The 12,860-nt window shown below is 36.1% G+C and overlaps 1 protein-coding gene across 2 annotated transcripts in view; it reads right to left on the bottom strand.

Annotated features, from left to right (window-relative positions):
- Positions 1-803: 803 nt before the first annotated feature.
- Positions 804-12,860, bottom strand: part of LOC104909324 (mitogen-activated protein kinase kinase kinase 15-like) — a 45,388-nt gene continuing 33,331 nt past the window's right edge. For both annotated transcript variants that reach the window (XM_010725605.3, XM_031557254.1), the window contains 5 exons: positions 4,153-4,323; positions 3,252-3,364; positions 2,134-2,293; positions 1,383-1,533; positions 804-962 (listed from right to left, as the gene is read on the bottom strand). In XM_010725605.3, coding sequence (XP_010723907.1) covers positions 819-962; positions 1,383-1,533; positions 2,134-2,293; positions 3,252-3,364; positions 4,153-4,323 — 739 coding nt within the window. In that variant the 3' untranslated portion in view covers positions 804-818. The remainder of the gene's footprint in view (positions 963-1,382; positions 1,534-2,133; positions 2,294-3,251; positions 3,365-4,152; positions 4,324-12,860) is intronic.

Here is a 12,860-nt window from a genome sequence, read left to right as displayed (position 1 = left end):
CTTATCCTCCAACTTTCCTTTGAGAATTGTTGCTGTTTTACTCACTTGAGGAAAAATGAATGCAAACATTGCAGGATGGAAGAAAAGGGAATATTTCCTCAAATAAAATTAAATTAAAAAAACTAATTACAATTTACCAAACACTGTATTTTGACTCAAACAATCAATTTTTCATATAAAACAAAGAAAATTATGCCCTGTTTTAGCCAGGCTAGAAAGGAAAGAAAACTTCATTTTTCTTCCTAAAGAAGCATTGGGTTAACAAGATTAGCTCAGGGAGCACAACAAAAGAAGGACTTCTGTGCCTTGGAATGTAGTCCCCCCTCCCTTTTGTAGCTGAGTTGTATTTCACATCACTAAATATACACCAAGAACTTGTTCCATAAAGGAGTGGTGCATCAGGCATATTCACTCCAAGCAGTGAAATAGCACACATACTGGAAAAAAAACTTCAAAGATCCAGGTGACTATGTAGTCTTGCTCTAACATACATCTTTTCCACACTTTGCCTCTCTTTTAGTCTCCACCTACATCATCCCAACAGGAAACTTTGTTCATACACATACCAGTGTGAAATTAAAGTTATTTCTTCTCAAAAGATTATACTGTCTATATGCCTTCCCTAATCTCTTGAACTTCATCCATCCATATTTCTTTCCTAATTTCCAGTACCTTATCTAACAGTTTTCATTGTAAAAAGTCAATTTTTGCATCTTCACAAGACAGGCGTCAAGGCTTGTGCTTTGCATAAATGTAGTAAACTTTAAATGATCACAAAGTGCTCCAAATCAACACGTGAAAAAGTGAGTTTAAGTGAATCAGAATACATGAGATGCATCTGCTGACAGTTTTACCATTTCAGTAGGAGAGACATGCCACAAAGAAAGAGATCTCTCATCTTCTTCACTGTTGATTGAAACATATGCAGGCTGGTAGACTTTAGTTGGTTCTATCACCAAAACCTAAGAGAGAGTATTTTTCCTTAATAAAACAGCAGGTAGTATACGACAACATCTTTAGTAAACACTAATGCTCTGGAATAGGCAATAGGTAATCACAAAGTAAGGCCTAAAAAGTTTCCAGGGGAGAAAGAAGGGCAAGACAAGGCAGAAAGATGCCGCATTCCTATGGCCAACCAAATTATATGATAATGGTTTCTACTACAAGTCTTAGAAGTATTTCTTTACTTTTTAATTAATTTTAGGGCAGTGGGTCAAATGTTTTTTAAGAAGTATAGGTTTGCAGAATACAGAGGTTTGGTTCATGCAATGAAATAACAGGCAGTTAAACATGTAAGTATTGTGCTTACAGTCTTCTAATTCTGGTGATATCTAATCCAGAAATATAAGAAAAACAAAACTTATTTGGACATAACATCTTACTGGAAATCTCAGTCCATTAGTTGTTTCTTTCGTTGCCTCAAAAATTATATCTAGCCAGAAAGTCAATCTTTCTTGTTTAGGAGAATGTTCTATGGTGAATTTCTTGAAACGCTGAATTAACATCAGATTCTGAACTAATGATTTCAAGTACCTAGAACACATTGAATTAGTGAGTCAACAGAGAGAAAATAGAATTTAACCAGATTCTAAAAGCACTTAACTGACTCAGACATCCAGAAAAGTAACTGCAAATATAATGCGAAGCAAAATCAAATGTACATTAAAAGCTACCATGATGGAAATGATCAATTTTTGTGCATTTCTTATGTATTGTAAACCTTAGTCACAAACTCACTTGGACATTCATAAACATCTTATTGCAAAAGGGTGTAGTCACACGTATAGTTAAGTGACAGTTGGACAGGATATTATGAGGTAGAAAATGGCAGCTGGATAGAGCAGCAGCTAAAGTCTGAAAAGAACTGTTTCACAAGGAATTGTCACTGATTTCTAAGTTCTAATAAACCTTTCTGCAATTAGACTTACAGTCAACAACAATGGTGAGTTACTTCCTTACCATTTCCTTCCCTTGCCCTTTCTTTCCCAGAATGAAAGAACAGAGTATAACATTAGTGTTACAAACAATCTATGATGGAAAAATCCAGTTAAATTAATCAAGAGTCTACAGGATTGTTTTACTTTGTGCATTTCCCAGAATTGGGTACTTGTGCTACAGCTTTCTACTACATACCATACTGGAGGTTTCAGCTTAAATAGCTTCTCTGCTGCTTGAACTGCTTTACTAACATCATTAGCCAACATGCTCACACTGAAGAACTGTCCCACGTCCCAGTAATTGTTCATTTTTTCTAGGCTCCCCTTTCTTCCCAATAAACTGTTTAACCGTACACCTGTAAAATTTCAATTAAAACATTTTTCTATCAGTAAAACACATTAATATATTAATAAGATTATCAATAGAAGTCCAATAAGATATGATTCAGCAATAGTGAAAAATAAAGAAGAGCAAGTGTTCTTCAGAAAAATATAAAGAGTGCTTAATACAGAGGCTAGGGCTGAAAACAACATCCCCAATATGGTTGAAACAGCCAGAACTCCTATCACATAGGATCCTGAAAAAAAAAAAATCTTGTGCTATTTGCCTCTTGATTCTTAGCGTAAGCTGTGTACTTCTGTTTCCTTGAGATCTGCATCGACTGCAAATCCACCCAAGAGGAAAGAAATGGGAATGGTTAAAAGCCACTTTTGCATTCTTCACCTTTGAGGTTAGAGTATGAACTTCAGACAGGATCTGATTCCAAATATAGTTATCTACTATTAAGCTTCTAAGAACTGTATATCTGTTTCTATCTCATAATTTTTTTTTTTGTAGACTTGTAACGGTGGGTTTTAGCTAGGGCCTACATGGAAGTTGTGTACAGAATTAGTTACTGTCCTGATAGATCTTTCCATGTGATCTCTCAGTTAGGGACAACAAAAATCCTGAAGATTCTTCCCTGACATCCCCAAGGGAAGATGAACCACACGGTGTGACTTAGTCAGCTATACAATGGGATAATCTCTGTGGTGCGGGAGAGGCAGTTCATGGTTAGTGCTGAAGTCAGTCCTTGTTCCTCTCCTTCACCTGGAGCCCTCTAGGTGGACCTAGTTACTAGAAAGTTGCACCAAGGCAACAAAATGAGAAGTAGTACTTCAAAATGCCCATGTTTTAGGCTGCCACTGGGGACACGTCTCTAAAAAGCTTGAACAATGATTTTCTATCCACACAGCCCACCTGAATAGACATTCTGTTTTCTTCGCAGGGAGGGGGCAAAAAACATGTCCACGGCTCTATGAGTGGATGCTTACCTATCTTTCTCAGTTCCATTGAGCTTGCAAACTGCTGTCCTTCAACAAGTAGTAAAACCGCAAGGTTAATTCCTGAATACAGTGTTGACTGGAGTTCAAATCCTTTGCGGTACCTGCAGAGAAAAGTCAGGAGCTCACATCTCACTGAATAATAAATACCGCATAGTTTTGGTAGCCATTTTAAGCTATTAATTTACTGGAAGGACTACACAGCTAGTTAGTGCCTCTGATACATTGCAAAGAGCACTTGGAACAAAGGAACTCTTTGTCTTACAGTGAGAAACAAAAACCTGTTTAGTTGTATGTCCTGCTACTTTCTGTAGTTTTGTGAAAATAAAACTTAAACCAGTTACTGCTAAACTCTTACATGTAATAGAACATGATTTTATTGTATTATTCATATGAGAAAAGCAATGAAAGTATTAGTCTTCAGTGCAAGTTTTACAAACTGTCTCCAAGTGCTTTGTTCTAAAGCTTCACACTCATTAGAATTTGCTGAGATATTGAGATAATGCAGTTATCAATACTGTTCCTTAAATACAGTAGATGCAGCAAAGTACATCTTTCTATGCCCTAAAGCTCCAAAGTGGGCACCATCCTTGCACAAAGGATCAATATATGTCCCATGAGCATACTTGCTTTTTATTTTGGCCCTGAAGCAAATTTTTTTGAAAAGAGTTAGGTGAATCATTCTATAGTCATTGTACAGAGAGAGCTGTACAGAATCAAGAAAACATATCCAGATACCTGGTGCTCAGTAAATCACTTACTGAAATCAAACCATTAAAAAAGTGGAAACAAGAAGAAATTTTTGAACTTCTACATCGTACAGCTCTGCTTTTCATAACTGTAAAAGCCTGAAGAAGTTTTTAAAGAAAGACTTTGGGCTTTCTTCAGTTACCATTCAATGGCATGATCTCGACTGTTGACATCTTTACAGTCAGAGTCAAGAAACATATCCTTGTATATTCTTCCACACAAGCAAAACATATCTGGAGCAGGGTGATCACACGTCTGCAGGACCTGAAGCATGACTTGCAGTGCCTTCTCCCTGTCACCTGCATTATTTCTTCTGAAATATATAAATAAAAAAAAAGAAAAATTAATGGCTTCAGATCTCAAACAGTAACCACAAGATAGTGGAACAGTGTTTTCCTCTGCCTATCTTGTAACTCATCCATCATTACTACGTACAGACTTCATTTACAATTATGTTTGCAGTTGATTGGTTGATAAAAACAAATGTATTCCCATATTACAGACCCCTACTTCTAGCTCATCTAACTACTGATTTAAGCCCAGAATTCCTCAGTGAAAGAAAATCTTCATCCCACACAATTCCTCCTTGTGTAAGCAGACAGATTCTGCAGATACTCCAGTGAGAAACAAATGCCTGTCTGGTGATCATTCCTGAAAATACTCATATAAAGCTGACCACCTACGACAGCCTGGCTGACAGCTCATTCAGCTGCTGTCATGATTTTTATTCTTGAATCCAGAGGCTCCAGAGCCAGTACTTGACAATACTGACTGAGTACAGGAGAAGTCAGGTCAATTCTACTTCAGCCAAAAGAGTGATTGAGCTCAATATGGTGACTTTTAACTACAAGAAAAATAGAAGTTTAAAAATGACCTGTACTTCTTATATTCTTCATACTGGAGAAAAATTTGGAAAAAAACCGTTATCATAAACCTTTTTTTTGTCAAATATGCATCAATTGTATCAGTAAGAAAAAAATAATCAGTGATTAAATATAATTTCAGTTCTTTATTGTCATTAAACTGGACATCCCATTTATTGTCTCTCTTTGCTTTATACTTTTCAGTTTAGAACTCACTATTTACTTAGAACAAACAAAAATATTTATCTGCAAGAATAAAGCAAACAGCTTTTTTCCCTCTTTTTAATCATTCAGAAGACTTAAAACATTTACCAATTTCTTTTCAGAACTATTTCCAACTTTCTGATCCTTACCCAGATATCCAAGAACAGGCTCAAAAGTACCATGACTACTTTGTCAGAAATACCATCAATAACAGTTTCTGGTAAATTTAGCATATGTGCGCCCTAGAAGGATTAATATTTTTTGTAAACTGGCTCAACTCCTTAGGTAACCAGCTAATGCATTAAAACCAATAAATCACACTGCAGCAAGAACAACAATAGAAAAAAATATATATATATATATCCCTCAGGCTTCTATGCACATTAGGCAATGGAGAAGATCTAATATCTAATAACAGATTTGTCTGTGCAACAGTTATCTAGCTCTAATGCCAGTGGCACTGTATAATCAATGAAAATACGGATGTTATAATTAAGGAAGTTAGGCTAAACAGGTTATCACAAGATAAGAAGAATGGATGGAAAACTTACCCTTGTCCTGGAAGAGGAGTGATCTCCAAAAGAGATCCTCCTGCACTCGTAGTCAGCTCTTAAATGGGTCTAGGAGAGGTGGAGCCAGGCTCCACCCCTTCCAGTAGCACAGGTGAATTTCCTTCACCTGTGCTCCCAGGGCTGATTCATTGCTTGCCTCAGCTGGTCAATCAGAGGTTCAAGCCATGATTCAGCAGTTCCCATAGAGGCATACAGTGAACTTTCAAAGCAAGTACTTGTGTATTTTTAAGACATTTTTACTCCAGATTGACTGTTGCTCTGAAAGTAACACTGGTCATCTCTAATGAGCACTCAAGGAGAAAATTTATATCTTTATTCAGTTTCATGGGAAATAAAAAGAAATTTAAAAGTGTGAGGGTAAATCTATGGTACTGGTCAATGTGCTTTAACCAAACCTGTTCTGAACTAACCAGAGACTCTGAGCCAAGTTTCAGTGTTGTTAATGTGAACAAAGAGAATCACAGAATCATTAAGATTGGAAAAGACCTCTAACACTATATCTAGTCCAACCACCAACCCATCACCACCACTTCCACTAACCATGCCCCTCAGTGCTGCATCCACACAGTTCTTGAACACCTTCAGGGATGGTGACTCCTGGGTAGCCTGTGCCAATGACCCACCATTCTACTGGAGAAGAAATTTTCCCTAATATCCAACCTGAACCTCCACTGGTGCAACTTGAGGCCATTTCCTCTCATCCTATCACTGCTACCTGGGAGAAGAGGCCACCTTGCCACAACCTCCTCCGAAGAGTTGTGGAGGTTTTAAATTACGTTCAAAAATTTCTGGAGAACAGGTACTGAAAGACTACATACAGTGACGGCATAAGTCTTGTTTCCTCAGATGTACCAAAACCAACTCCTTAAGTGGAGGCTACGTAAAGTGACTGTACTCATTTATTTCATAATATTCTCTCAAACTATATTTTGTAGGGATTTTAAACTTGGCTATTTTAGAAGTAACATAGAGGACAAAGAGAAAGAGACAACATCTTGTACATATGAAAAAAGAATGACAAAAAAAAAAAAGAACAAAAAACAGATGTGAAAGAAGAAAGTTGGGTAAACAGAACTAAACTAGGCCCTAAGCTGTAAGTCCAGCAGCTCCCAGTAAGCAAATGTGTAACATAGTCACAGAATTCAGCATGTGTTCAATCTTACAGTGAAATGGCAAGAAAAAAAAATGACTACTTCCAACACAGACTCATCTGTGTCTTGTGTAAAAACAGGTTAAATGTTAATGATAGCATTAACATGTGTTATATATTGATTGAAACAGACTCACTTTAAAGAAAAAAATACAATGCATAAAGCAAGACTGCTTAAAATAGAAAAGTGCAAAGGTTAACTCTTCTGGATATCAAAGGATGAACCTATACTCATGAAAAAAAAAAAAATACTCGGAGCATTTCAAAACAACAAGAACTAAAGGAACAGTGTATTAAAGCACTCAAAACAAAAGTGAAGGTTTCTGTCTCCGGGCAGGAAATGTGTGATTTATTCAGTTCATAGAAGGTTAAGAAACAATTCTCCATTAAAAATATATCGTTCAGTGCTAAAATTTTCTTAAACGACTATATATTAACCTAACACAAGTTATTATTAAACAAAATTGTTTAGATACCTTTGTATAAATGGTATTTTTCACAGTAGCATAATTTGATAATTCTGCAATATAAACCAGTATATCAATTACAATAATATGCAAATTTAAGAAAAGTTATCACCTTTTAAAGCAACTCCAAAAAGAGAAGACTAACTGAGAAAGAAACAAACAGAATTGGAAAAACTCATACTTCAAGCTACAAGCAACTTCTCTTGTCAACATGAAAATACACTGTTTGCTAATGTACAGTACCTGTTGCACTGGACCATGATGTATTTTCACTTGTTCCATATTCCACGCTTTGGGATCTGCATGTCTGACAGTTTAGAATTTGTTTTAAGGTGCCCTGAAAACAGACCTGTGATGCTTTGAAGGCCTGTTTGGCCTTGCAGTACAATGCCATAAAAGAGATTACCATATACCCTCAAGGCACTGACTTCTATTTTTCTTACCCACTATTAATGACATGAGCTTCCCCATGCTCCCCAGCCCCCACTTAGAGCCATAGCAGAGTGAATCACACAAAGGTGGGTTGGAAGGGACCTGTGGATGTCAGCCATTGGAATCTCTTGCTCCGAGCAGAACCATCGCCCAAAAATTAATTTTGTCTGAAAACGTGCAAGGATGGAAATATCACAGCCTCTCCAAGCAGGGAAAGCTGAAGCTCTGAATGTTATGATGGGCAGTCATGGATAGAAAGCAGAAAATGTTATCTTTATTGCAGTAAATTGGTGCATTAAGTGAGACTGATTCTGTAAAGCAAATCTCCTGAACATGAATTACAGATAGGACCATTCACTGCATTTTATTGCTCCTTGGTTACAGGCCAGCTTGCACTGAAATATGTACGTTCTTAATGGTATGACACATTCTAATCATTTTAGAGAATAAATACTAATTTGAAATAGGTACTTTTCACTGGCAGTCTTCAACATAAAATTTGTTAGCCTTTTCATGGCTGGGATATGATGCGACTTAAACAACTCTGCATGTACATACAGTGAAAACATGAGTTGGTCTTCTTGATTGCTTTGGTTGTTTGGGGCTGAGCAATTCCTAAAATTATCTATTCTGAGAATTCTTTCAAAATTAAGTTTGCCCTTCCAACATAGTTTAATCATAAATGAGTTAGGAAATGGATTAATACTGCAATTTATTCAGACACTACCTTAAAACAGAACACATACCATGGGAGAGCTGTTAACGATACCATTTATTTTTTTTCTTTATTAGCACATCTTAGTTTTCTCAGTACAAACTTTGCTTTGCTAAAACTAGCACAGAAAATAAATAAAGCATAATCAGGCTAAATTATAGAATCATAGAATATTCCAAGATGGAAAGGACCTGCAAGGATCCTTCTAATTCCTGGAAACATGATAAATGCAAGAGCCACTGCCAGTTGGGAAATAACTTGGAGTTACTTCAAAATACTTACAACTCCCCATATTCAATAAAACACTATCACAATACCACCAGACGCACATAAATAAAAGCTAGGAATTAAGAGGACATGAGTATTTGAAAAAGAAAATAAAGTTGTAGGATTAGAAAGAAACACAAAGTAGGGAAAGAATAATTATCAATGGTATGGAAGAGTTTCTATATGCAATGGGGCACATCCCTCTTCTCTCCTTGCCTCTTCTTAGCTGTTGATATTTAAGGGATCTAAGATACAAAGTTTCAGATTAAAAATTGACAAACAGTGAATGGCACTAGAAATACTCCCTCTGGAAATCAGTCCTGCCCCATTTCTCGTCTCCAAGATTCTCTAGGCCTCTTCCTTATGAAGCTCAAAAATAATTTGTTGGGGTTTACTTTGGTTTGTTCAAGTTTTCTCTGAGTCTCGACTAAGGAAGAAAGGTTACAAAAGCAGCAATAGACCAGCATTTACAGAAAAGAGAATCTCTTTGCAAAGCTATCCTCCTTTTCCATTCTCAAATTTACTTGATAAACATAAAATTTACTGCTCTGTCTCAGGAAGTCCCTGAGCCATAAGCTGGTGGGTGCAGTCCTCTTGCATAAAAAGACACTGAGTGGCTTAAGAATGTCTCAGTGACTTCAATGCAGATGAGCTGAATTGCTCCTAACTGTGTAGAAATCTACACAATGATTTTTTAAAAGTCATAAGTTTTGAGAATTGAAATAATTGATTTGATTAGAATTATTTCTACATAAACTCTCACCTGAAAAAAAAAAACTAATTAATTAATTAGAGAGTAAAGACTCACTTCATTGAGAATGCAGTTCAACTGAAGAACCTTCAATATTCACGATAGTGGATGAGGAAACAACCCCAAATTGGTTGCTGAGACTAGAACTAAATTTGTAGGCCTCTAGATAGCTATGACAGTGGAAAAAACCTAGCTGCTTTTTTCCTTGTGCATGCTTTGGATGTTCCGTGCAAACCACTTATACAAAATGAGGAACCTCATGATGTGATTTTTCCATATAAAGGTAATCAGAAAACAGAACATTTCAAACAACCCAGTGCTTTTCAATGGGAATAATTTACTTTGGCTACCATTATTCACAATTACTAACGATTTTCTACTTGCACCCTGTTACTCTCTTCCCTTGCTAATTGCTTTTTATGTGTGTATTACAGATGTTACTTGTAAAAATATGCATGCTGAGTTTAATAACAGTGACTGCAATGTCCTCATCTTTAACAATTAACGATATAATTGCCTGGGAAAGAAACTGAAGTCTTCACATCTCTGACTTTATGCCTGGCCTGAGTTTTGCCTTACAGTAGCCAGAATCTACTCTGTTTTGAAAAAAAATATTGGCATAACCTTTGGCCTCTTTGCAAGCTTCCAGAATTTGAAATTGACTTTACAACTGGTAGGTTGTTTTGCTAAGTAAGGCCAAAGTATTTATTCAAATGTAAGTAAGGCAGTCCAAAGGAGGGTGACAGAGATGATGAGGGGCCAGGAGCACCTCTGTCATGAGGAAAAGTTGAGAGAGTTGGGGCTTTTCAGTTTGGACAAGACTGAGAGGGGATCTTATCAGTGCTTTAATGAGGGAGTCAAGTGCATGGGGCCACGCACTCTTCCGTGGTGCCCAGTGACAGAACAAGGGGCAATAGGCACAAAGTGGAACATGGGAAGTTCCATCTGAACATGAGGAAGAACTTCTCTACTGTGAGAGTGACAGAGCACTGGAACAGGCTGCCCAGAGAAGCTGTGGAGTCTCCTTCTCTGGAGATATTCAAAATCCAGCTTTGACACTTTCCTGCATAGTCTGCTGTAGGGATACTGCTTAAGCAGGGAGTTAGACTAGATGATCTCCAGAGGTCCCTTCCAGACCCTATGATTCTGTGATGTACTTTGTTCCTGCTAGGCTCAGTTAGTGATACTGTGCAACATTTACCATTCTATTGATTTTAGCACTCCAAACAGTTTGAGTAAAAACACAGTTCTGTATTTTTATGACTAGATTCTGATAAACCTTCATTAAAATAATTGTTAAAACTGACAAAAAGAAAAAAGTCCCATGGAAGATGCTAAAAGCAACACTCTAGGGGTCATTTTTTACTTAAATGAACTTGTTCTGAGTGTTCCAGTCCTAAACTCTGGACTTTGGCCCAGCATTTTGTTCCAAGGCACAACAATTTCCGTAGAGGTTGAATTCTGCATTCTTATTGATGAAAAATTGGTCTTTCATTTCTTAAAAAAATTCTATAGCAATGTTTAGATTGTTCCCAGAACATAGGTGAAGTCATGTTGGTTAAGGCTAATGCTGAATTTAATGAAATCAGCCAATGGAGAGAGCAGGTGCATGAGCAAATCCATTTTGTCTTTTACAAGGGGTCTATTGCTACTTTCAAAACAACACTGAAGATTTAATGGCATGAAGACCATGTACTACTCAATATACAAAGAATTTTAAGATAAAGAGGGTAAAGGACTGTACTTTTTTTATTACTAGTTTTATTATGTACAGGTAAATGGCAAAGTTTTAAAAACTGTTGTCCAATCAAATCAGGTTTTCCTAAGGACAAGACATGACCCAGACTGCAACGGCTTGAGTCAAAATATGCCAAATTCTCTTTGTTGAAACAACTTCTCAAGAAATCAGTAGGATAACTTAAGGAGATTTGAATTTTAGAAGCTTTCAAAGATCAAGCCTGCAATTTTTAAGGGTTGGGGGAAAAAAAAGTGGAAAACCATACCATACCACTGTACAGTCAGGAAACAAACTACAACATGGTTTAAAATGCATATCATCACAAGAAGCAGTAAACCACTACTTTAACATGCAAGCTTATATTGTACATAAAAATTATACACTAAAAACTCATTTTCCCTTATTTTTAAGCAACACAATTGATAAGCATATTTCAATAGATGGGATAAATATCAGACCAAACTACAAAATTCTCTGCCTTCACATGTTCAGAACTAAATTTTCTGAGAGATATGCCTTAGCAAAACAAGTTACAAGACTAGTAATAAAAGGCTCATCAGGTGAGATTTAGTAATTCATTATATGAAGAGCTGAGGAAAATCAGGACACTCAGCGTTCATTTCCATTCTTAGAAAACAAAAGCAAACACCACAACAATGTAAGTTAAATTATACATCAAAATTAATTATTTATCCTTCTCTTTCCTAAAAAGACTTTGTCATCATTCAAGTTTGTGTTACAGTTCCAAATATAATTTAAAAAATAGATGACTTTTTCCATGAGGAGTTTGGAAATTAGGAATAATTTGGGGATTAATTTCTTCACATAAAAGCACTTACCATTGCAATCAATTCATGTTTCAGAACTGTTTTGGTTTTTCTTTTTCTTTTTAAATTGAAAACATGTATTTTATACAGGATTTATGCCTTCAAAAAAATCTCTAATGGCAAGTTATCATAAAAGTACAGACATCAGAATTATGTGCATTGTCAATCATGCTGTATACACTGAGAATACTATTCAGTAATACTCAATACTTTATTCTTCCTGATATCTCTTCAGGCTACTTGCTACTGCATCACATTTAGATGATCACTAAGCTTATTAACAAACCACCAGATCTTTTTCACAAATCACTGTCTTCTATGAACTTTCCAACTGACATGTACTGCATTCTTTGTTCCTATACACACAACCTGTATATGGTTGCACGAGAATGAATTTCATCTGTAAGGAACACATTATATAAAACAGTAAGAAACTGTTTCTTGACACAGAACTGAGAAAGTGATATCTGATTCTTTTTTCTGAGCAGCAATTTTATATTACTCCTAAGTTTGACAAAACTGTCAAATGGTGCCAGAGTTATTACCACTACCCATAAAATGTCACACACACAGACAAAAAAAAAAAGAATCCTTTTTCTGGTAAGATTTTCCCATCAATGACTGCTTTTCTAGATCTGTTACTAAGTTCTTAAGACGCTTCATATGCCATCCAGATGCAGCACAGTACCAATTTTTAGTTTAAAGGCATATCTCAACTATAAATAACATGTGGATTTCATTTAAGCAGTTATTTCCATTAATGCATCTAATTTTGCTTGTATAAAATCTACTTTCTGATACAATCTTAATATATCTTTTTTAGAAACTGAACAAATATTATACATATGAACTGTAGAAATCTGT

This window comes from Meleagris gallopavo, chromosome 1 (assembly GCF_000146605.3).
Source record: "Meleagris gallopavo isolate NT-WF06-2002-E0010 breed Aviagen turkey brand Nicholas breeding stock chromosome 1, Turkey_5.1, whole genome shotgun sequence".
NCBI lineage: Eukaryota > Metazoa > Chordata > Aves > Galliformes > Phasianidae > Meleagris > Meleagris gallopavo.
Note: the sequence above shows the minus strand (reverse complement) of the source record. Positions and strands in the feature narration are given on the sequence as shown.